Source organism: Lactuca virosa, chromosome 1, assembly GCF_052849685.1.
Source record: "Lactuca virosa cultivar CGN04683 chromosome 1, Lactuca_virosa_CGN04683_v6, whole genome shotgun sequence".
NCBI lineage: Eukaryota > Viridiplantae > Streptophyta > Magnoliopsida > Asterales > Asteraceae > Lactuca > Lactuca virosa.
Window position 1 is genome coordinate 22,517,553 of NC_136426.1, and position 27,133 is coordinate 22,544,685.

A 27,133-nucleotide genomic window follows, 5' to 3' on the forward strand; every position below is an offset into this window, starting at 1 on the left:
TGTCAAGGCTAGTGGGAGCATAAGTGTTATGCTAATAATCATCATGTTAGTGGGAGCATGATAATTATGACAAAGGTTGCAAGTTAGCAATGTTAATTATAGAAAACAAAAGTTTCAATTCGTGAGGTTGCAGGGGTTGAAAAAGTTGTTTTGCTATAATTAAGGGAGAGGAAATTATACTTCATTTCAATTCTAAAAGCTTAGATTGAGATTTTAATCGTATTTAATCAAGGATATATATATGAATTTCATGTTGGAATGGCTCAACATAAGGAAATTCTATATATGGGTCCATTATTTGCGTTCTAAAATTCGATTATGATTACGGCATCCTTTTTCATAATCTGAATTTTGAGAACTTGGCAAATTGAAATGGAAATATTATAGCAAAAGACTGGTTTAGTCTTTATGTGAGACATCATGAATCGTGTCCCATATGCTTCGGATATAGGATCGATTACATGTGCTATATTCATCCTTTCTAAAATTTTCCAAATGCATGGGGCTTTATGAAGGGAAAAGGTCTAGAATTGGATATGACTAAAATGATTAAGCAATTGTCGAGGACAATCTAAGGTTTACCAAAGATTGGTTGCTCAAGGACAGTTGGAAGTATAATGTTAATTCTGGAAGGACCATATTGGCATAATCTGTAAGGAGGCAACTCTTGTTCAGAAGTGATAGTCAAAATGGAATATGGAAATGTTTCAAAGTTAGAAATTATTCAAGCTGTGTAAGATTAGGAAACTTAATGAAAGAAGGATGTTTCCAAGGAGCTGATCTCCTTTGGAATGCTCTGTAATGATTGTTGTCAAGTCTTTCTGACTTCGTGCATAATCATTAAGAGGATCAATGCATATAAGTTTAGAATCTAACAGATTTCAGTAAATGGCATGAATTTGGAATTCTTGCATTTGCAGTAAGGATTTGGGACTGTGAAAAGAGGATCATTGGAGTGATGTTCAATTGATCTATTTTACAAAGTAAAGATCATAGACAAACATAGTATGCATACTTGGTGTATGGCATGACTAGTGTTTAGAAAACATAGTGTACATGCTTGGAGCATGGGACAACTATTGTTTTAAATTCAAGTATAAAGTTGATAAAACCGAAACAATGAATAATGAGTAATCAGTATGGTGATAAATAAAAGTGTTTATTTATATTCATAGGGTTTGATACCATATTTGATTCATTTATTCTTGTGTTTCACTTTGCATGTTTTGACTTCCAGAATAACTAAGTCGCTCTTCCTGAATGATTAAGTTATTCAAACCATCCACAATCGGTCATATGTTGGAAGTAGATATGAATCAAGACTGTCATGGGTTGGTTTGTAGAGGTCCAAGTTGGTGGACAAAGTGGTGCTACAACACTCATGAGTGCTCATAAGTTCTGAGTATTGGATTCAACCCGCGCTCATTTGAATCACTTCATGGATTTTATCACGAGTGATCATGAGACGATAATATCTTATATTCTTCAAACCTAGATATATGAGTTGTTACTATGAGTTGGTTATACATTGATTGCACGAAAACGCATTGGTAACTCGATGTTATAAAACCTGCCTTTGTGTATGATTCAACAAGTAGTAGAACAAGCCATATGAGTCAAAGTTTATCCATTCCTTTTACCTTCGGGATAAAAGCGATATCTGTGGGCCCCTCGATGATTTAAAGATGATACATGTGAGTGCTTGGCCAAGCCAGGACTGATTTGATTTGTTCAATCAGTCAGTCATCATGAATCGGAAATTGGGAAACAACAAATGGACAGAGAGAATGATTGATAATCCATGTCTCAGTCCATATGATATCTAGAATGGAGGAATATATGATCCCTTATCTAATGGACAAGTCATTGACAAAGGTCAGAGTTCATCGACAAGGTCAGAGTTCGACAGAAGCTTTTGAGAGCTACGATTGCTGATCGGTTCCTGAAGTCATACGCAATAATAGTTTTAGACTTATCCAAGTGGGAGACTGTTGGATTAATGTCTAAGTCCATAACTATAATTGGTAAGACTTGACCCGACCCGGCATGGTCCGTTTGGGTTGCATGGCATCATGTATTTGGATAGACTATAATGAGAGAAATAACACTTAAGGTTGGTTAATATATTATAAGTTCTAATATATTAATAAGGTTATTTAATTAGTATTGATCAAGAATTAATTTGGAATTAATTAAGTGATCAAAAGGAGACTAATTAAATATATGGGTTGATTGTGTAAATCATTTATTCTTATATATGTGGGCTTGTGATCCAAGATTCCTTATGTTGGACTAAGTCCATGGGGTGACCCATGGATACTCCATGGAGGTTAAAATCCATGGAGCATAAGGAATGGGTAAAGTTATGAGTTACATGGTGTAACCCTAATAGCCACCATATAAAAGGATCCCATGGCTCAAGAAATCGTGCACTAATGTGTGAGTGTGAGGGCTAGATGATTTCAAGGAGTGTTCAAGTTTCTCTCAAGTTATTCCAAGTGTATTTGGTGTTGTGTGAACCATTTGAGGTGTCACACTTCGGGCACTAGGCACTCAAGCTTCATGAAGACATTCTACATCAAAGAGGTATGTATTCTATCTTGTTATATTTATTATTTTGTATGCTAGATTAGGATAATACCTTGGATGTTCATAATTGTATGTATAATATAGAAAACATAGATCCAAGGTATTTAGGGTTGCATGTACACTTAGGAGTGTTAGAATGCTCATAACCCAACACAAGGGTCCCACCATTGCTTCCAAGTTATTTAGCAGCTCACCTATGCTAGTCAATGTACTTTCATTGATCAAGGTGTTTGCCCTTATGCATTCAATTGAGAACTCGCAGAACTCATATGCATAATCACTCAACTGGATTGGCACAGAAATAAAATTTTGTCAACACGATAGGTTACAATCCTCAAGTCGTGTGCTAGTGTTTAATAGGTTTATTTTTGAATTTGTTCTTGAAACTTTTCAAGATCTTTTAGACTCCCACTGACCTCTTGACATATAAGATTCTTTTATCAAAAACATTTCTTGACAAAACAAATATCCAAGAGTCAGTGTGTGTCTTTATCAAGACAAACCTACACACATTTTGGTACTAGTTGGTCTTTGTCTTATCCAAGACATCATAACTTACCAAAATATGCTAGTGTAAGAACATTCCTACATAGGATTATGTCACTCAATTCACAATCTTGGAGTATGACTCTAAGAATTAATTTTGGTACGAAGTACGATTCATCTTATTGACTTAACCATTTCAACAATTCTCGACTCCTCTTCTTAGCCATACTAGTGCACTAAGGTGTCCTTAGAGGATGAATTGTAATATGGTTCTTATAATCTTTAAGAGAATCATAAAACATGATACAAAAGTACTCTCCCTTCTTCTTAGATTGGAGAAACTTTTATCTTTCTTGCCTAATTTATTCTTCTTATTCGTTCTGCCATTTATTGAAACTTTTCAATGATTCAGAATTACACTTAATCTTGTAAGCATACTCACGTTTACTATACTTTTAGTAAATCATGACGAATAATCTTATCGTTCTTTGTGGTGGACTTGACCAGTGCACAACATTGTGTACCAGATCTCATTATCCTTCACTTGACTCACATACTTATGTGAACAAGGAATTAGTCTCAATTTTCCAAATACGAAGGTTGTCATTCGTCACACAATACCAGTTGCATGATTCCAAGTTTCTGTCCAATTGAAACTTGGGTGATGAGAATCTTTCCTCATTTGGTAAATTTCTGACATTACCACAAATAACATAACTAAGAATCAAATCCATTCACAATATTGCTAACAATAGAACCATTCAAACACCAATTTTCATAAAATCCATCGCAAGGAAACATAAATAAGATAAATCAAAATTTATTTTATTGCGGAAAAATATTGTCCTTACAATGCGATTACAAATGAAAACTATGTAAATATTACTTAGCAATCTATCCTAACTCTAAAGTAGTAGCTTAAATATCTGATCCTTGAATCATGCGATCGAAATCCATTTCTTCGCGATCAGACTCAGCTTGCTCCTTCCTTTAGGCTTCCTTTCCTTTCTTCGATCCTTCAAAACATCAAAATGTAATCTTATCACATCATATATTAAGAATCTCCAAATAGGAACTTAATAGAGTTAGATAGTGGATTTTTACCTGAAGCAGAGTCATACATCTTGACTCTCCCATCTCTTAGATCTCTCAGGTAGTCAGGGCAGCTTCGTAACCAATGCCCCTTCTTTTGGCAGTAGAAACACAAGGATTCTTATGGAATGGTACACGAGACTATATCAGACTCAGCCTTTCTCTTGCGTAGAGAAAACTTTTCTGGACTTCCAATGTTACCATTGCCCATAGAGGATTGGGATATTGATTTACCAGACAAATTTGCTGACCAGTGCGCCAAATCGTTTCTGATTCAGCGGCAATAAGCAAATAAGTCAAATCAATAAGAGTCATGTCGTGTTCCATCATATAGTACTCTCTAACGAACTTACCATATGATTCGGGAAGTGACTGAAGAACCAAGTCAACAGCCAACTTCCTTTAAACATCGATACCTAACAATCCCAATCTATCAATATGTAACCTTTTATCTAAGACATGAGCACAAATAGACTTTCCATTTTCATGTCTTTTGCCAATAGGGCTTGAGTGACCTTGAACTTTTCAAGTCTTCGAACACGTGGGTCAGGGAGAATTATTGGAGGAGGTGGAGGAAATGAAGCATGATTTCCAATTCCACAATACAATCGTGGAACATCATCTTCACGTGGAAAACTTTTTCCAACGGATTTAGGAAGACCATAGTTGTCAGACCTTGACATCTATGAAACGGGAGAAAATTCAAGTTTAGTTGATTGAGTCCTTAATAAAACACCGAAATGAGATATTAAGGGTAGGACCCAACACAATATCCTACAAATTGGAAGAGGGATGCCGTAATCCAACTCGCAGAACATTTGAAGGTAGGTAAATGACGATTTACCAATTTCCACCATGAAAACGAAAAGAAGGTTAAGTTTTAAATGAATTGAAATTCCTAGATCTTTTGAGATTCATTGAACTTTTCAATGTCATGTTTAATCTCGATTATGCCCTTCATTTGTGACTGGGATGCCGAGGATCACAAATAAGGTGTGAATAACCATGCGAATGTACGCGATGCCCTCAATGTTACAGTCACCTAATCGACGTGCCGGTTAACCACACACGCTCCATCGATCTATGACAAACATCGAGTCACTCTTCGCTACCAATGCCAAACCCAACTTAGTGTGCCGGTTAACCACACACGCTCCACTAATTGTCTCGACAAGGGTACAAAGTGTAATTCCATGGAATTGCATCGATTTCACTTTTTCCTAAAGTAACTAAGATTTGGGATTTTAGTAAAACATTTAGTTATTTTATTCATTATACTTTTAATGAGGAGAGGGGTTTGCCCTATCCTACCCGTTCGGCTAACGACCTGCCACTAGTCAAGAGTGCGGTGGGTAAGAGTGGATACCCATTCAATCGCCATTTTATAGGCAATTTCCTTAAACACCCCTTATAGACCAGCTTCGTGAATGAGGCCTACTAACGGTAAGACTAACAGTTTAAGTTATACATATATAATATTAGACTTTTAATGTTATATATAGTATAGGGTGTATTTTACACTTTTAAAATACTAGGTGGTTTAATTTTATAAATTACACTTTTAATTTAATTAAATATAAACCATATCATTATGGATTTATTAACTCTCTTTTAATTATACTATTAATTAACTTAATAAAACCATAAGGGTGTAATTTGAACTTTTTCAAAACTAGGGTTTTAGAATTTAAATTTTCAAAAATTAAACTTTTAATCAAAAATTTAAATTCCAAAACTTGAGGGCAAGTTTTGAAACCTTTCAAATTATTAAGGTTCAACTATTTAAATTTCAAAACAAAAACTTTTAAAGTTTAAATTTAAACTATAAAACTTAAAGGGTGAAAAATGAAACTTTTCCAAACTTTATCAAGAACATTCTAGATCAACAATTCAAATAAGGCAATTAACAATTAATTATGGTTATCTAATTTTGACCTAGTCCAATTACTTGCAAGATAATTCACTAAATAACTAAAATAATTAAACATTATCTTATAAGGCAACGAATATTTGATTAATTGGTAATTATCTACTATTTTGGCAAGGATATTCACCCAAAATAAATAAAAATCGGATTTTACTAATTAAAAGCGTTTATGGTAAGTATCCCAAGCCAAAACAGCAAGCAAATCACGAAAATAAGCTGCCAGACCCTTTGACTCGTCGAGTCAGGCATGGACTCGTCGAGTACAGCCGACTCGGCGAGTTCACCAAGTGACTCGGCGAGTCTAGCAGTCAGAACCAAAAAAAAATCCGATTTTTCAAGCAATAATCGATCAAATAAGCATCAATTCATTAACAAACAGCCCTAGGCTCTGATACCACTGATGGGTTATGAGCACTACAACATTCCTATGGTGTACATGCAAACCCTAAAGCTTTGGATCTAGTTTGTCTAATGAACATGCAATAATCATCCAAAGCCATAAACCCTAGATCTAGCATGTGATAATCAAATAACATATGAATTAGGGTTTAGATCTTATCTTGATTGTTATGTAGCAATAACAATCTCAATTCCTTCTTGTAATTGGCTTCTAAAAGCTTAGAGTCACAAATGTCACTCCTCTAATGGCTTACAAACACCAAGAGCAAGAGGATGAAGAAGGAGAAGAGGAGAGGCGCTTAAAAACGTCTAGAAACCCTAAGGAAACTCTTAGCCCCGTTTTTGGTGCCCTAGGGGTGCTTAAATAGTGAGGCTATTAGGGTTATCTAACAAGGAAACCGTAATTTGACTGCTTAGGCCCTAAGCAACCCATGGACTCCTCCTTTAGAGGCCTTGGACGATTTCTAATGGGTTTCCCCATAGAATTCGTCCACCCCTTTAACAAGAAGTCCATTAGCCTAATATTCAACTATCACACAATTGATAGTTCTAGTCCCCTAAGTTTAATTAATCTCTTTTAGCCACAAAATTAATTCTTAATTAATTATTGACTAATATTAATTAAACAATATGATTTCTCCTTTAATATATTATTCTCATAATATATTAATAAATCGTAATTAATCCTCTTTCTCCATAATTCATACTATCAAGTTGCTTTGGTGAAGGCAACCCAAAAGGACCATGCACCATCGGGTCAAGTACATACCAAAATAGTTATGGGCTTAGACACTAATCCAACAATTATTTAATTAGTATTGATCAAGAATTAATTTGGAATTAATTTAGTGATCAAAAGAGACTAATTAAATTAACGGGGACTGATTATGTAAATCAGTGATACATATGGTTTGGGCTATTGATCCATGATGGACTAAGTTTATGTAAGTTTCCATGAAGAGTTAGTCCATATGAGTTATTAGATCATAAGCCTAAGTGTAAGAATTAAGGTTTTCATATGACCCTTGGAATTCTACATTATATATGTATTTCCCTAAGCCTAAAATCGGACATATGAGTTCAAAGAAAAACCTAGCCGATTTTGTGTCTCCAAACCTCTCTCTCATATTCATCCAATTGTTCATGGTGTGTTGTGAACCGTTTGAGGCATCACACTTGAGGTGCTAAGCTCTTGAAAGGCCAAATTCAACAAGCTACAACAAGAGGTAATATGCTAACTTACTTTTATGATTCATATGTCAAATTGTATGCTAGTTGTAGGCTTCATGCTTTGGAAATTTTTATTGCATGTATAACTAGAGAAAAATTAGATCCAAAGCAATTAGGGTTGTATGTGCACCATAGGAGTGTTATAGTACATAAAACCCAACAGTGGTATCAGAGCCTGGTTGTTTTCTATTATATAGATGCATTGCTTAATTGTTCAAAGATGGAAAAGTCAAAAAACTGCACTCTGAAAGGGGGACTCGACGAGTCCATACATGAACTCGACGAGTCCATTATCTAACTCGACGAGTCGGATAGCCTGTTTGCAGTTTTTCGGGGTTTTTGGCCAGAATTGGATTTGGATCATTACCTTAAACTGTTTTGTATCATAAAATCTGTTTTTTCTCATATGGTAATGGCCAACCTCATCCAATTAAAAGATAAATTGTCAAATCTTGAGATAATTACTAGTTTATATAATAAGCTAATTGTTTGTAATTCTATGATTTGAAATTATCTTGCTATAAGAGTTGCATTAGGTCAAATTGGTAAAAGATAAAATGGTTATTTTATAAGTTTAAAATTTGATCTAAATGTTTTTAAAGAGTTACAAAACTTGTCTTTAAATTTTGGACTTCTAAAAGTTCTTTAAGGAGTTACAAAATCAAGTCCATAAGTTATGGAATCCAAAAGTTTTCAAGAGTTTCATAACTTGCCCTCAAGTTATGGAATATGAAAAGTCTCATTCATGAAAACATTAACTTTTGTAATTGAAAGGTTTCAAAAAGATGCAACTCTTAGGTTCACAACTTAAAAATTAATTAAATAGTTTTTAATTTTGAATTTTTATATTTAGAACCTTGATGCTTTGAATAGTTCAATTACACCTTTATGGATTTTATTTAATTAATTAAATGTTTAATTAAAAGAGAAGATTAATAAATCCATAATCACATGGCTTAAGTTTAATTAAATTAAGAGTATAGTTTAATTAACAGATTAAACCACAAAGTATTTTAAAAAGTTTAAAATACACCCTTATACTATATAAAATTAAAAGCTGAATATATTATATATGTATGAGTTAAAAGTCAGTCTTACCATTAGTAGGCCTCATTCACGAAGCCAATCTATAAGAGGGTATAAGGATACTGCCTATAAAATGGTATTTTAATGGGTGTCCACTCTCACCCACCGCTTCCCTGATTGGTGGAGGGTCGTTTGCCGAACGGGTAGGATAGGACATTAATTCTCATTAAAAGTATAATGAAAATATAAAGTAACTAAATACTTTTATAAATTCCCAAATCTTAGTTACTTTAGGAAAAATGTGAATTTGATGCTAATCCATGAAATTGCACTTTACACCTTGCCAAGTCGTTATTGGAGTGTGTGTGGTTAACCGACACACTAACTTGGACTAGTAAGGGTGGAAAAGGGTAGCTTGATGTTTTTCATAGATCAATGGAGCATGTGTGGTTAACCGGCATATCGATTAGGTGATAAATGACTTCGAGAGTACCAAGCTAATTTGCATGGTTATTCACACCTTGTTTGTGATCCTCGGTATCCCAGTCACAAACCTGAAGGGCATAATCGAGATTAAACATGTCATTGAAAAGTTAGATGAATCTCAAAAGATCTAGGAGTTTCATTTAAAACTTAATTCGTTTAAATAAAGAAATTCCGTTTTCGTGGTGGAATTGGTAAATCGTCATTTACCTACCGAAAAATATTTTGCAATTGGATTACGGCATCCCTCTTCCGAATTGTAAATTATTGTGTCGGGTCCTAGCCTTAATATTTCATTTGGGTGTTATATTAAGGACTTAAATCAACTTAACTTGAATTTATCCCTTGTAGATGTCTAGTTCTGACAACTATGGTCTTCCCGAATCTTTTGGAAAAAGCTTTCCTCATGAAGATGATGTTCCGCGATTGGATCGTAGAAATGGAAATCATACTTTACTTCCTCCACCTCCTCCTATAATTCTCCCTGACCCACATGTTCATCGACTTGAAAAGTTCAAGATCACTCAAGCCCTATTGGCAAGAAAACACAAAAATGGAAAGTTTGTGTGTGCACACGTCTTGGAGATGAAGTCACACATTGACAAGCTGGGAATGTTAGGTGTTGTTGTCTCGAGGAAGTTGGCTGTTGACTTGGTTCTTCAATCACTTCCTAAGTCATATAGTTAGTTTGTTAAGGATTACTATGTGACAGACCACAACGTGACCCTTATCGATCTTACCTATTTGCTAATTGTTGCTGAATCAGCAATGATTTGGCGTACTGGTAATGCAAATTTGATTGGAATATCTACATCCCAAACTTCCATGGACATTGACATTGGAAACATTGGAAGTCCAGAAAAGATTTCTCTTCCCAAAGGAAAGGGAAAGGCTAAGTCTGAGATTGTCCTATGTGCCACATTAAAAGAACTTGTTTGTTTCTATTGCCAAGAGAAGGGGCATTGGAAGCGAAGCTACCCTGACTACCTGAAAGATCTAAGAGAGGGTAAAGTCAAAATATTTGACTCTGCTTCAGGTAAGTCCACTATCGAACTCTATTAAGTTCCTATTTGTAGATTCTTAATACATGATGTGATAAGATTACATTTTGATGTTTTGTAGAATCGAAGGAAGCTTAAAGGAAGAAGCAAGTTGATTCTGGTCGCGAATCAGATTTTTGAGTTGTTGCTTAGGAGTTATGATAGATTGCTTAGAAATATTTAGTGACATAGTTTTTATTTGTAATTGCATTGTAAGGACAAGTTTTCCGCAATTTTATAAATAAAAATTTGTTTATCTTATTTTATATTTATATTTCCTTGCAATGGCATTTGTGAAAATTGATGTTAGTATGATTCTGTTTTTAGCAATATGGAATTGATTCTTTCGTTTGTGGTAGTGTCTAAATTTTCCAAATAAGGAAAGATTCTCATCACCAAAGTTTCGATTGGACAGAAACTTGGAATCATGCAACTTGTATTGTATGATGAATGAGAACCTTCGTCTTTGGGATATTAAGACTAATTCCTTGTTCACATGTATATGTGAGTCAAGTGAAGGACTAGGGGATCAGGTACACTTGGTTATGCACTTGTCAAGTCCACCACAAAGAACGATAAGACTATTCGTCATGATTTACTAAAAGTTTAGTAAATATGGTTATGCTTACAAAATTAAGTGTAATTCTGAATCATTGGAAAAGTTTCAATGTATGGCAGAACGAATAAGAAGAATCAAATTAGGCAGAAAGATAAAAGTTTCTCCAATCTGAAAGGAAAGGAGAGTACTTTAGTATCATGTTTTATGATCATCTTAATGATTATGAAACCATATCACAATTGATCCTCTAAGGACACCTTAGTGCATTTGTATGGCTAAGAAGAGGAATCGGGAATTGTTGAAATGGTTAAATAAAAAAGGTGAATCATACTTCGTTCCAAAATCAAGTCTTAGAATCATACTCCAAGATTGTGCCATGAGTGACATATCTTAAGTAGGCTTATAAAACATCATGGAATGTGGAGTAGAAAAGTTTTCTTACTCATGCACATTTAAAATTGGTAGTTGTGATGTTTTGGATAAAACAAAGACCAACTAAGACCAATTATATGAAGTGTCATTCTTAATAAGAATCCGCACTGACTCTTGAATATTGGTTTGTCAAGTAATGTTCTTGACAAGAGAAACTTGTATGTCAAGAGGTCAGTGGGAGTCTTAAAGACCTTGAAAAGCTTCAAGAACTAATCAAGAAAAAACCTATTGTTTATCACTAGCACACGAATTGAGGTTTGTAACCTATCGTGTTGACTTATTTTTATTTATGTGTCCATTCCAGTTAAAGTTGACTATGCATGTGAGTTCTATGAGTTCTCAATTGTTTGCATAAGGCAAAGCACCATGATTAGTGAAAATTCATTGATCAGTAATGGTGAGCTGCTCAACAACCTGGAAGACATGGTAGGCCCTTGTGCTACCACGCGGCAATAAATTAAGATTGAACAAGTTCAGTCCATATGAGTTTGAGTTTGTCAGAGACCTTGTCTTATGATAATGGTTGGAAATGACAGATTCACATGGATAGGAACACATACACCATTAAATCTAAGTGGTAAGGTTTCTCTCCAATTCATGAAAATGATTGTGAGGAAACGCTTTCACTAAGTAGATTTTAAAGAGTTAGCAATTGTGATATTTGCATTCTCAAATTCGATTATGATTACGACATCCCTCTTCATAGTTCGAATTGTGAGAAATGGCAAATAGTTTAAACATTCGGGACTTACTGTCGTAAGTTCTGAAATAGTTTAGACACGCATATGAGCTTTCTTATTAATGGTGTATGAGCTTAGATAAAGGATTACCAAAGCATCTCGTATCAGAAATCTGAACTTTGCTAAGAAAGTCAATAAAGTATTGATTTCTAGAAGTCCGGCTGATTTTGGAGACATGTCAAAGCTAGTGGGAGCATAAATGTTATGCTAGTAACAAAATAATTGTTATGCTAGTGGGAGCATAATTATTATGGTGAGTGTTGCGGGTTAGCAATACTATTTATAGGAAACAAAGTTCTAATTTGAAAAGTTGCAAAAGTTGAAAAGTTGTTTCGCTATAGTAAGGGAGAGGATACTTATACTTTACTTCGAATCTAAAAGTTTAGATTGAAGTATTAATCAAAATTAGTCATGGATATATATGAATACCATATTGGAATATTTCAACATTGGAAATTCTATATATGGAAATATTATAGCAAAAGACTGGTCAAGTATCATGTCTTTATATGTAAGACATTATGAATCGTGTCTCATATGCTTTGGGTATAGGATCGGTGCTATAATATTCATCCGTTCTAATTTTCCAAATGCCTAGGGCATTAAGAGGGAAAATGGACCAGAACCGGATATGACAAAAGTGGTTAAACAGCTGTCAAGGACAGTCTAAGGTTCGCCAAGGATTGGTCGCTTATGGGCAGTTGGAAGTATAGTGGATGGACCATACTGACATTATTGTGAATTGACAGGATTCTATTAATAATGAGTTTTCATATGGAAAATATGGAATTGTTTCCATAATGGGAGATGGATATTAAGAATCTATGTGAAAGTTAGAAACTTTTATGCAAGAAGGATGTTCAAAGGAATGTACTTTTAATTTGAGACTTCGCTTCCTTGGAAGTGGTTTTGTTATCAATCTCCAGTGGAAAGTTTTGTAATATCGTTAGCAAAGTCTCTGTGACTTTGGTACCATGACATTACAAAAGGTACATTGCATGATAGTTTAGAATCTAACACCTTCTTATAGTGGCAAGAATTTGGAATTCTTACACTTGTGATAAAGATTTGGAATTCTTACACTTGTGATAAAGATTTGGAATTGTGAAATGAGCTTCATTGGAAATGCTTTTCAATTGATCTATTTCACAAAGAAAGGACCATAGGTAAACATAGTGTGCATGCTTAGAGCATGGGATAACTATTGTTTTAATTCAAGTATTAAGTTGATTAATCGAAACATTATACAATGAATAATGTGTAATCAATATGGTGATTAAATAAAAAGTGTTTTATTTATATTCAAAGTTTTGAGACCATATTGGATTCTATTATTCTTGTGTTTCACTTTGCATGTTTTGACTACCTGAATAATAAGATTATTCAAACTATCCACAGTCGATCATACTTTGGATGTAGGTATTGAGGTAAGACTGTCATGAATCTGACTGTAGACTGTCTAAGTGTTTTAGACATAGCACAAGTTTGTTGCAGTGTTCATGAGTACTCCTGTAATAAGATTTGAGTATTGGATTAAACCCACGCTCACTTGAATCACTTCATGGATTTTATCATGAGTGATTAGTGAGACGATAATATCTTATATTCTTGAAACGGAGACATTTAGTTGCAGTTTACAAGTCGGTTGCACATTAATGATGTGTAAACGCACCAGTAACTTGGTGTTATAAAACATATCATTGTGTGCGATTTAATGAGCAAATAGAACAAGAATATGAGTCGAAGTTTATCCGTTCCTTTTACCCTAAGAGGGATAAAAGCGATATTTGTGGGCCCCTCGATGATTTAGTGATGACAACCCTAAGCACTTGGCCGAGCCTGGACTGATTTGATCTGTTCAATTAGTCAGTCGTCATAAATCAGAAATCGGGAAACAACACATGGACAGAGAGAATGATTATAATCCATGTCTCATGTCCATACGATATCTAGAATGGAGGAATATATGATCCCTTATCTAATGGACGCATCAGAGTTCGACAGCGGATTTTAAGAGCTACGATTATTAGTCGGTTTTAAGTCGTACTTGTAGTTATTGTTATTAGACTTATCCAAGTGGGAGACTGTTGTATTAGGTGTCTAAGCCCATAACTATAATTGGTATGTACTTGACCCGAGAGTAGCATGGTCCATTTCGGGTTGCATTCACCAGGGAAATTTGATAGGATGGATATTTGAGAAAGAGGTTATTTGTGATTTATTAATATATTATAAGTATAATATATTAATTGAGAAATCATATTATTTAATTAGTACTGATCAAGAATTAATTTGGAATTAATTTAGTGATCAAAAGAGACTAATTAAATTAACGGGGGCCGATTATGTAAATCAGTGATACATATGGTTTGGGCTATTGATCCATGATGGACTAAGTTTATGTAAGTTTCCATGAAGAGTTAGTCCATATGAGTTATTAGATCATAAGCCTAAGTGTAAGAATTAGGGTTTTCATATGACTCTTGGAATTCTACACTATATATGTATTTCCCTAAGCCTAAAATCGGACATATGAGTTGAAAGAAAGACCTAGCTGATTTTGTGTCTCCAAACCTCTCTCTCATATTCATCCAACTGTTCATGGAGTGTTGTGAACCGTTTGAGGCATCACACTTGAGGTGCTAAGCTCTTGAAATGCCAAATTCAACAAGCTACAACAAGAGGTAATCTGCTAACTTACTTTTATGATTCATATGTCAAATTGTATGCTAGTTGTAGGCTTCATGCTTTGGAAAATTTTATTGCATGTATAACTAGAGAAAACTTAGATCCAAAGCAATTAGGGTTTTATGTGCACCATAGGAGTGTTATAGTACATAAAAGTCAACAGAAATCCATGGTGATATCCTCCCATTTCCACATGGGAATATCCAACGACTGCATCTTGTTGTGGGGTCGTTGATGCTCGGCCTTGACCTTCCTGCAGTTCAAGCACCTCTCCACATACCACGCTACGTCCCGCTTCATGCAGGGCCACCAATAATTAGGGCGAAGATCCCGATACATCTTCGTCGCCCCAGGATGGATGGAGAACCTCGACTTATGGGCCTCATCCATCAGAACCTGTCGTACTCCGCCCCAGTACGGAACCTAGACCCTCCCATGCAGGGTCAGCAACCCACGAATGTCATAATCATATGAGGCCACTCGGCTTACGATCCGCTCACACATTTGGTGCTCTTCCTCCAGGCCCTCTACCTGCGTCTCTCTGATATGCTCCAACAATGGAGTAATCACTGTCATCCTTAGATAGATGTCTCGAATCGGGGTCGCTACCGCCTTGCGGCTCAAGGCGTCGGCCACCACATTGGCCTTGCCCGGGTGGTAAAGTATCTTATAGTCGTAGTCCTTCACCACATCTAACCACCAACGTTGCCTCATGTTCAGATTCAGCTGATCCATGAGGTACCTCAAACTCTTGTGGTCTGTGTAAATGGTACAACGGACCCCATAGAGGTAATGCCGCCAAATCTTGAGGGCGAACACCACAGCCCCCAGCTCCAAATCATACGTTGGATAGTTAGCCTCATGAGGCTTCAACTGCCTCGAAGCGTAAGCTATCACGTGACCCTGCAGCATCAATACTGCACCCATGCCCATAATCTAAGTGTTACAATAAACCACGAAGTCATCGACGCCCTCCGGAAAAGTCAGGATCGGTGCCTCACACAACCGCTATCTGAGAGTCTCGAAAGCTGCCTGCTGCTCAGACCCCCAGCGGAATGTCACCGACTTCTTGGTCAGTCGGGTCAAAGGAACAACGATCTTGGAGAAATCCTGGATGAATCTTCTGTAATAACCCGCTAGATCAAGAAAACTCTGAGTCTCAGTTGGAGAGCTCGGAACCTCCCACTGCATCACGGCCTCTATCTTGGAGAACTTTATGAAAAGTCTCTCCTTCCTCAAAGTCTCCAACACCTCCCTCAGGTGCTCCTCATGCTGCTCCTAAGTCTTGGAATAAACCAAGATGTCATAAATGAAAACTATCATAGACCGATCCAGCATTAGCCTGCACACGCGGTTCGTGAGATCCATGAACGCTGATGGATCATTGGTGAGCCCAAACGGCATCACCACGAACTCATAGTGACCATAGAGAGTCCTAAAAGTTGTCTTCTGCACATGCTCGTTTCTGACTCGCATCTGGTGATAACCTGATCGCAGATCAATCTTGGAGAACCAAGATGCACTCTGTAGCTGGTCAAACAAATCATCAATCCTCGGGAGGGGGTAACGGTTCTTCACTGTTACCTTATTCAGCTCCCGGTAGTCTATGCATATTCGATGCGACCCATCCTTCATCTTCACAAACAGGATCGGGGCTCCCCATAGCGAACTACTCGGCCTGATAATCCCTTGTCTAGCAGCTCTTGCAGCTGTGGGTACAACTCCTGCATCTCGGGGGGAGCCAACCGATATGGTACTTTGGCTATCGGAGCTACACCAGGGACTAGGTCAATCCTAAACTCAACCTGTCTCTCCGGAGGTATCCCAGGTAAATCCTCCGGGAATAAGTTCGAGTACTCTCGCACTACCGGTACGTCATCGACTGTCGCCTTACCCTTATCCTGAGTATCCATGACATACACGACATAACCCGTGCAACCCTGCTGAAGGTAGCGCCTCACTCTCGCTGCTGAGCATAGAGTCAATCCACCATGCGGCCTCTCGCCCTGAATTACTAACCCTCCTCCATTAGGAGTCCGAATCCTCACTAGCTGCTACTCGCAGCCGATCACTGCCCCATTGGGGCTAAACCAATCCATACCAACTATAACCTTATTCCCTCGCAGGGGAATTGGAACCAGATCCGCTGAAATATGCTCATCGAATAACTGTAGTGTACAACCTCTGTGAACCCTCGCAACCCTAACGGTCCTGTCATCTGCTATCTCCACATAAAGTGGGCAATCCAGCTCCCCCGGAGCTCCTACGAATTGCTTGCTGAGAGCGAGCGACACAAAAGATCGGGTTGCCCCCGAATCAAACAATACCAGGGTAGATATACCGCTTACAAGGAACGATCCTATAACAAACACATAATCATAAGCAATAATCAATACAAATAAAGAGATAAGGAGAAGATACATACCCGTCACCACGTTGGGAGCTGCTCGTGGCTCCTCTGCTGTCAACTGGAAGGCTCTGCTCTTTGCCATTGGCGCATCAGCCCGACCCTGACAACCGTCTCTAATCCTCAATGTAGCAGGGGCGGGTGCCGCCACCTTCCCTACTGCTGCCAAACTCGAACACTGGGACCTCTTGTGGCCCCTCTGATTGCACTGGAAGCAAATCAGGTCAGATACTGTGGTGGTAGTGGTAGAAGCAGCAGTACAATCCCTGCTCACATGCCCAGTTCGGCCGCACTTAAAGCAGCCCGAACTACCCGCCCTGCACGCCTCATCGTGCATCTTGCCGTACTTTCCACAACGGTTGTAGCCCTGTTGGTTCCTCGATCGGTGATCTGATACCTTGGGCTTCTTTCCCGCACTCCCTGACTGGCCCTCCTCTAGTTTCCTCTTCTTCTCCATCTCCAAATCCAACTCTCTCTCTCTCTCGAGCCCTAGCAATCATGTCCTCAAGCGTCTTGCAGTTGGAGCGACTCACAAACTGGCAGGTATCACTCCGCAACATCTCATGATATCGGGCCTTTTTCATCTCCTCGTCCGCCACGCACTGCGGAACGAGAAAGGCCCTCTCCCTGAACATCGCGGTGATCTCGGTTACCGTCTCCGTCGTGTGCTGGAGATCTTGGAACTCCCTAGCAAGCTGCCGCACCTCTATCACAGGTGCAAACTCGGCCCTGAACCTGGCCGAGAAATCACTCCAAGTCATCGCGTCTAGAACTACATCATCTCCAATGGCTCTCCCCACCTCCTCCCACCAGTCACGTGCCCTGTCCTTCAGAAGACAGGACACAAGTCTAACCTTTTCCCCCTCGGGACATTTGCTGGTGCGGAATGCGTTGGCGACATCCGCCAACCATCTGTTACTCGCAATGGGGTCCTGAGCCCCGTGGTAATCGGGAGCTCCACAAGCCATGAACTCCCTGAATATCAATGTGCGCGACCCCATCATGGCCGCCACCTCAGTACGGAAGGCACTCAGCTTCTCATCCATAAGCTCCATAATACCCTCCTTGATTGTGCCGAAGATCACAGAAGTCTGATCCAGAATACTGCGCGTAATCTTAGAGGAGATGAACTCCCTAGGTTGGTCGTCTAGCTGCCCGTCTCCAGAGCCTGAGCCTGATCCCTCACCGTCATCAGAACTGCCGCCTGGCCTAGTGCGTAGCGTCACCATACTGAAAATACACCATAACAAACATCAATATACTCATCATAACTCGAGGGATCTCACATACTACAAGTTTCCTGGGTTCATCTCAGCCTTCCTTGATTCGAGTACAGATCCTCTGCTTTCAGTAGTACGGGCCCATACTACCTTCCACATCTATCCATACTTTCATCAAGAACCGCCTTGAATCTACCAAGTCCCTTCTACTACTACTGATCTCTGCTAATCCCATCCTAGGCTTGCCCTAGGGTAATCACCAACCCACTCTCTGCCATCAGCTGCATAAGAAGTCCCTACTATCTCCCCCTAAATAGCTCGCGAATATCATTACATATCACTAAAACTAGATAATTCTTCGAATGATAGGTCCTACCCTACAACGGTTAGACTTGGACGAGAGCTGCGAAATAGAGCTAAACCTAACCTTCTGAAATTATTTAGTCATCGCAATATGTAACTTAACATATTCGTTTACTAATTAGTAAAAGATAACTAGAACTCCTAAAGCACAAAGCAAGCAGCATTCGAGCATTAAGTACACATAATCAAGCATACACTAATCAGGCCATCACTGACTAATATGTACTAGCATGCAATTCCTCAAGCTGAAATACACATATAACAGGCACATAAGGCATCCTTCCTAGACCCTTAGTCCTACTCTAGCATGTATTTCACATAACATATCATAACAATAACTTGTATGGGTAATTTGGGAGTACTTACTTGAGCTCGGCTGATTGCATGCACCACACCCTTTTCTCTTTTCAAAATTCTTTTCTTCTTTTCAAAGTTATTTTTATAAAATGATTTTCTTTAGAAAAAAAATTTTCATACCAATTCCTTAGTTTGAGTCCAGACACACCCGAGAGCGTGTCCGAATCCCTCAAACCAAGGCTCTGATACTGTAACGCCCGCAGATTTGGGCTAGTCAATTTAGAGACGATGAGCATCAAAAATGACTTTTTGATAGAGGATTATTTAGAATAAATAATCTTAACTAAGTTTTAGTATATGTCACAAGGTTTCCGCACATATAAAGAACGTCAAAATCCGAGTTATAACGAAGAAGTTATGACCTGTCGAAGTTTCGCGACAAAACCGGCACGAGACCGGGAATCGTAAAAAGTGAGTTTATGACAGACTAATTTTTAGCCTTAGGTTTCTAAAAGAAAGTTGTAGAGTACGTCTATACCTTCGTGTGGATATAAAGAACGTCAAAAACGAAGCTCGTATGCAAAAGTTATGGCCTTCCGAAGATGAAGTGTTGAGAACATGACACGTGGCTGAAGCCCTAGCCGCCTTAAGTCACGACGTGAACATGAAGTTCACGACGTGAAACATGTCAGGGACACTAATCAGGGCTAGAAAACACCTGTTAAAGCTACGGGATGACTCATGGAAGTTCACGACGTGAACCTATCATGTTCACGACATGAATGGGCCCAGAACAGCCTATAAATAGCGATCAAGACCCTTTCATTCCTTACACCTTCTACTTTCTTTCTCTCTCGTTTTTTTGAAGCCGTTCCGCGTCCCGAGCCTGACGATCACGAAGCGCTGACCATTTCTAGTTAGATTCTATCAACTCACGCTGCTAAGGTGAGTGTATAGTTACTTTCATCTTACGCATAGATATGAAGTATTTAATATAAATTACGTGTTATGTGTGCATATTATCTGTGTTCTTGATATCTATGCTGGATAAACGATTTATACATGTTTACGTAATTTAAAATGTATACGTAATTTTATACTTATAAATATATTTTGTAGCAACAGGTGATGATAGATAGGTGATGATAGAAAGGTGATAATGATTAGGTGATGATAGAAAAGTGATGATAATTATGAGATGATAGAATGGTGATGATAATTAGGTGATGATAGATATGTGATGATAAATAGGTGATGTGAGATGAGAAGAGATACCATAACCTTGACCGGCGATGTAGTCATCTACCAGAGTATAGATGGCGACCACAGACTATTCTAGACAGTCATGTGGAAACACCAGCGGGCTCATAACCTGTAGGTGATGAATTACGAGTTCATGTGATGTTGTAACTACGTATTCATGCGATGATACTCTAACCCCTTACTATGAATTACGAGTTCAGGCGATGTTGTAACTACGTATTCATGCGATGATACCCTAACCCTTACTGGACACGTATTGAGGGAGTAATCCCCGAATCAGTACTGTCTATGTGATGTAGGCGATGATCCTTAGGAAAATTCCTTAGGAATAAACATATAAGGAAATGCGATGTAAGGAGATGAAAGGTAAATACGATGTTGGAGATGGACCTTAGGATAAATCTTTAGGGAAGGTACTTAGGAATAAAGAAGATAATGGGGATAGGTAATTGGGTTATTTGCTTGATGGAACATAATAATTATATTATTGTGGGTTGAAAACCCTATGTACTCACCAAGTTTCCCAACCTGACCCACTCAGTTTATTTGTATTACAGGTATCAATACCAAGCTACTTTACACTGAGAGATTAAGGAGATATAAATCATTAGTGATAATGAATGTAAGTTTTGTTTATGCTTTTGTTTCAGTATTGACGATGACATCCCAAAGTTTTAATATGAACAAAATACATTTCTTCGGAAATGTTTTGATAATAGATTTATCATGTTTTTCTGGGAACAAATTCCGCAATATATTTCTTTAAAAATATACTATGATTTTTAAAATAAAGCATAAACAAATCGGTCTTTTCTGGCCATGAAAATGGGGATGTCACAGATACCAACTTGAAACATTCCAAAAATACGGCCTAAAAATTTCGTTTTAAAAATCATTTAAGAGAATCATATTTCATCAAACAACCCAATAAAATCATAAGTTATGTATCTCAATCACCATAATAAAATATTGTATCAAAATCATGTCTAAAAATATCAGAGTCTAAACTTCCCCGTCTAAAAGCTGTGGTGTGTGCCATGTAGTCATCCCGAGCTCTTCCCCTTACTAGCGGAAGTACCTGAAACCAAAACTGAAAACTGTAAGCACGAAGTTTAATGAGTCTCCCCAAACTACGACATACCATACACATAATCACATATAACATACATTGGGCCTTGCCCGCTACATCGGGCCCCGCCCGGCATCGGACCGAAGTCCGGCATCGGCCCCGCCCGGCATCGGACCTAAGTTCGGTATACATATATCAAATCAACAAGCATATAACATAAACACATTACATAGACATATAAACATTCCTCAGGCTCGCCCCGACATCAGACCGAAGCCGGTACACATAAACATAACATATAACTTAAACATTCCTCGGGCTTGCCCCGTCATCGGACCAAAGCCCGGAACACATAAACAAACACATGCAAGAATCACGAAGACATCAAGCATACAAACATTCCTCGGGCTTGCCCCGTCATCGGACCGAAGTCCGGAAACATATAACTACATCGGGCTAACCCCGACATTTCTAACATACATAAACGGGCCGGCCTTGGTGCCTTAGACCCGTTCTTACTGGAAGAAGACTCACCTCGCAAGGCTGACTCCTGAAATCTCGAGTGAGGAATCTCCGTCGGCTGCTCCCACGACTCCCGGCTATTATTAACACAATAACACTTAGTCAAAACCTGATAATCCTCCTTAGGGTAAAATGACCATTTTACTCCTGGTCAACATCAACGCTTGGTCAAAATCAACCTTCTGGTTGACGCAACTCGTCGAGTTTCTCCATCAACTCGTCGAGCCCTAGAATCCTGAAATCTCGATCTAACTCGTCGAGTCTCCCCCTGACTCGCTGAGTTCCCAGGTTACTCATAGTCGTGATTTATCGAATCAACTCGTCGAGTCCTTTCACCGACTCGTCGAGTCCTACCTTAATATAAAACGGGACAACACACTCCAACTCGTCGAGTTCCTCGATGGACTCAACGAGTTCCTCTGTCTGTTTGGGCCATCTTAACAGATTAAGCCCCTACTCTCCAGATGCAAGGTCCATATTTCCTTTACACATTGTAAATTCCCACTAATAATCTTCCTTAATGGGTTTAGCTAAAACCCTAGTTCATTAAGACATAGATCCTTGTCCACAAGCCTTATTACTCCAACCCAAAGCATGGAAATCAAGATCTAGGTCCTAGACACCCAATGAACATGTAAAGTCTCAAACTTTAATTCCATGCATGGCATTTTGGGGCTTAAAAGGCCATAATAACGTCCTTAATGCTTGCATGGGGCTCCAATGGCATAAAGTTTGCACCGTTATGCCTTAACAACCCATAATGATTCCAGATCTGGAAGGTAAGCCACTTGGGACGTCCATGTCCCAAAGATCTAGATTCTTGAACCAAAACCCTCATAAAATGGGACTAAAGAGATCTAATGAACTAATAGTCAAGCTAGAGACTTGATTACCAGAAAGTGATGAGGATGGAAGGAAATCTCTGGATCTACTATCTTCTCCTTGAACCTTATAGCTCCTTCTTTTTCTTCTAGCTTCAAGAACACACAAAATCACTCAACAATGGCTCACGCACTCACAAAAAGCTCTTGGGTTTTCGAGGATTAGGGTTTAGAACTTGGAGGCTGGAAATAAGGCTAAAAGGTGGGGATGAAGATGCTTAAATAGGGTGCAAAACCCCGAAATTAGGGTTTCACTCTGGCAAACCTACTCGCCAAGTCGAGGGCTCTCGACTCGTCGAGTAAATAGCTGGAAACCCGCGTCCAAGACTCGTTTCTACTCGACGAGTATGGGGCTTCCAACTCGTCGAGTAGCTCTATAAAAATGAATAATTTATAAATAAAAGCGTACCAGAAACCAGGTGTTACAGACTGTGTCCTTCGTTTATTTCCACCTCATATACTAATGCCACATCAGTTATGTAATGAGTTCTTTACGCCGTTAAGAGGGCGATTATCAACGAAGACTGTTCATCGTTCCATATCTTCCATCAAACCCTTATTTCAATATTTCTCTCATCCTAACTCAAAGATGGATGTTATATACATCGATGTGGATGTGCATTTCCAAGGAATCTTCATGAAATACCACATACGCTAAACCGATGGGGTTACTCAGAGGTTGGTCGACATTGACTTCGCAGCCATGGACAAGGATGAGTGTTATGCGTTCATGGCAAGGTTAAGTGGAGAAAAGTGTGAGAAGCTCTACTACTGCCAACCTGATATAGATTTCCCAAAAGGTTTGACCTTAATTAGGAATGAGAATAATTATGCCGAATTTATAGCAATTGCTTACGAATGTGGTGTCATACTCCCTATCTATGTAGATCATTTTAGTAATACTAACATGCTGAAATGATTGGATGAAGAGGACGAGGAAGTTGTTGATAACATGGAGGAAGAAGTAAGGGGCCCCGAAAAATTTGACCCATTTGACACAGGGGATGAGGATGAGTTTGAGGATAAGGTTGAGGACGAGGATGAGGACGACGATGAGGTTGACAATGGAAGGCCTCATTTTATCAAAAAGGATAAGGGTACACAAGCGGACATGGGTGCCAACCCAAGTGTAGTTGAGCCTGTTGATGAAGATATGGATGACAATGAAGATGTTAATCCTTAATTTCCAAACATTTTCAATGGACATCTACACTGGAAGGAGCAGGTACCAGTGTTAGGTATGAGGTTTGAGAGTCCTAAACAATTGAAACACATGCTCTATAACTATGTTGTTGTGAATGGTTATCAATTATGCTTTGTCAAAAATGATAGTAGACGGGTGTTAGCCAAATGTTGTGAAGGAAATTGTAGTTTTAGGTTTTGGGGTTCATCGATGACTAGTGATAAGTCTTTCCAGATCAAGTCTCTCATAGATGATCATAATTGTGCCAAGAATTTCAAATTAGGTTCTAGTGTCACTTATAAATGGATAGGTGCCCATTTTACTCAAGAATTCGTGAACAATCAAAAGATGAGTGTGAGATTGTTAAGAGAGGAGGTCAAAAACACCTTTGGCATTGATTTCAGTATGAGTCAGTATAGAAGAGCCAAGAAGTATGATATGACTCTAATTGAAGGCACAATTGCGGAAAATTACTCTAGAATATGGTCATATGGTGAAGAGATTAAAATATCAAATCCTAGCTCGACAGTTAAAATTTATGTGGATGCAATGCCTGATGGTAAAACTTACTTCAATAAGATTTACATATGCTTTGATGCAGTGAAACATGGATGGAGGGGAGGGTGTAGAAGGATCATTAACTTGGATGGATGTTTCCTTACAAGTTTTTTCCAAGGGGAGTTGCTTTGTGTTGTGGGTAGGGATGGTAACAGTGGACTATTCCCAATTTCTTGGGTTGTTGTATGTGTGGAAAACAAAGAGAATTGGAAATGGTTCATTGAAAATCTTGCAGAAGATTTGGACTGTTGGAATGAAGGTCTTGGACTAGTTTTAATTTCTGATCAACACAAGGTATGCTTCAATTTTATACATGTATAAAAATACACAATCTCACCTACAACTCCATAATATGTTGTTATGTATGTAGGTTTTGATTGAGGCAGCAAAGGATATATTCTTAGTAGCAGAACATAGGCAGTGTGCTAGGCATATCTATGCCAATTTTAGAAAGAGATTTAATGGAGCACAAATTAAAAACATTTTTTGGAGAGCAAGTAAGGAAACAACAAAAGCTCATTTCAATGCAACAATGAAAGAGATTGAAAAGTTAAACCCTGATGCCTTAACTTATCTAATGGAGAGGGATCCAAAGAAATGGTCTTTAGTTTTTGTAGAGTTCACAATGCCTCATGTGAATCTGTGGAGAATGGATTTTCAGATAACTTTAATAGTGTCATATTGGATGCTAGGAAGAAACTTATTATAAGCATATTGGACGACATTCATATATATGTCATGCAAAGGATGGTAACAATGAAAGCAAAGTGAGAAAAGTGGGGTCGTTATTCAGTTTGTCTAGACATCAGGGAGAAATTGAATATCCTTCAAACTCAACAGAGGTATGTACACATATCACAGTACACAATACTATAGTCTGTGAAATCTAATAATTTGCATTACATTATGAAGGTATTGGCATCTTTTATCTTGTGGTGGGATGAAGTTTGAAACAAGGAAACAGGATGAGGCATATATTGTTGATGTCTCAAAAAAGGAATGCAGTTGCAGACTATGGCAACTAAATGGGTATAGGTGCATTCATTCGGTAGCTACATTAGCATACTTAAACATTACACCTGATGGGCCATATGTTGATCCAATGTATTTGGGAGAATTCTTCCATATTACTTACAAATAGCCCACACATGGGATGAATGGAAGCAACATGTGGCCTTGTACAGAGTAGATACCCCCACTACCACCAGTGAAAAGAAGAATGCCAGGCCGACCAACCATCAAGAGAAGAATGGATGCTTCAGAAAGATCTGGAAAACAACGAGTTTCAAAGGAAGGCAAAAAGATTACTGGTGTCGTATGCAAGCAGACATGACACAACAAAAGCACTTGTAGTCAAGTGGAAAGGATACCCAAAGTTAGTGTCATAAAGAAACAAAAGGTAAGCCAAACACAAGAGTCAGTGAATTTGAAAAACGGTGGGGAAGATGCAGTTATGGTCGATGCAGATGAACAACCAAATGTGCATGCTATTGCACCTGAACAACGAAATGTGAATGTTAATTCACCTGAACAAGTGGTCAGGGTGAATGAAGGTGTTGGGAAGGTGGCTAGTGCAAGAAAACCAAAGCAGAGAAAAAAATCAGAGAGAATTATGAAAATGAAGTTTGCTAAGGTAATTGAAGGTGAAGGTAGCACTACTACAACGGCAATGGAATTGGAGTAATTCTTGTTGTAATTGTGTATGTGTGTAATATTAACATATTAGTGTTCGTTTTAACTTTTAAGTAGGGTATTTATGGTGATTAACATTCCTGAATCTTGTATGAGACATTTGAGAATCATGTTTGTTATTCGAATTTTTGGTTTTGTAATGTTAACGTATCCGTGATTGATGTAGAACCTAGGGCAATTTTGGTATACAAGGGTGCAACAGTCATTTGGTTCATTTAGGATGTATAAGTAAGGGATCTTTTGGTATAACGGTAAGGGGTAGTTTTGGTATTTAATGTCAGACCTAGGGGAAATTTTGGTAATGTAAGAGATATTTTTGGTATAAGGGGCATTTTTGGTATTTAACATAGGACCTAGGGGCAATTTTGGTAATGAAAGAGGTATTTTAGGTATAAGGGGCAATTTTGGTATTTAAGACGTAAATGCCCTTGTGACATTAAAAAAATTTGGACAATTTCTATTTGGTGTTAAAAACGTGGTACATTGCTATTTTTGTACATGCAGTGCTGCATCTTCCAAACAAAAATGGACCCCCGCTAAACAAAAGAAATGGTAATATAAGGACTTGGGCATGATCTGTTTTGTCCCCTTTAAGTGCATCCATGTGGGTGCATGTTCTATTTTGTCCCTATAAAAAGATAGTATTTGTCCCACTATTTTTGGCATGTGGTCCCAAGTTCCAACTGCTAAATGCATAATACGTAGGTCTTTTCTTATGCAAATGTTATATGATTTTTTTTGGCTTTCATGCAGAAACAACATAAAAACACAAGTAGTTAAGCATAAATGCTAGGATTTCATTACTTTTGGGTTTGTATCTTTTACGTTTCCATCCAGGTGGTTACATAAGACAACAAACATACAAACTAAAAGGATAATATCTATTACCAGTAACGACATTTCCTCCCAAAAAAAATTTACCCCTCAAAACATCTACCAAAAGAACAACTAAGAACAGGGGTATTTTACATCGGCAAAATTACAAAA

General features: G+C 38.1%; 1 protein-coding gene across 1 annotated transcript; it reads left to right on the forward strand.

The window, feature by feature from the left end:
- The first annotated feature begins 24,106 nt into the window (after positions 1 to 24,106).
- Positions 24,107 to 26,138, forward strand: LOC145112017 (uncharacterized). The gene is made up of 5 exons (XM_079048234.1): positions 24,107 to 24,748; positions 24,825 to 25,088; positions 25,147 to 25,296; positions 25,401 to 25,558; positions 25,808 to 26,138. The coding sequence occupies exons 1-5, from the start codon at positions 24,107 to 24,109 to the stop codon at positions 26,136 to 26,138; spliced, it is 1,545 nt and encodes a 514-aa protein (XP_078904360.1).
- The last annotated feature ends 995 nt before the right edge of the window (positions 26,139 to 27,133 follow it).

Bases quoted from the DNA above. Each gene is read 5' to 3' on its own strand.
- LOC145112017 (XM_079048234.1), top strand. From the start codon at position 24,107: ATGACTAGTGATAAGTCTTTCCAGATCAAGTCTCTCATAGATGATCAT. The intron at 25,297-25,400 runs GTATGTACACAT...GGTGGGATGAAG, and splicing joins ATCCTTCAAACTCAACAGAG to TTTGAAACAAGGAAACAGGA. The intron at 25,559-25,807 runs GTATTTGGGAGA...AAGCACTTGTAG, and splicing joins GGGCCATATGTTGATCCAAT to TCAAGTGGAAAGGATACCCA.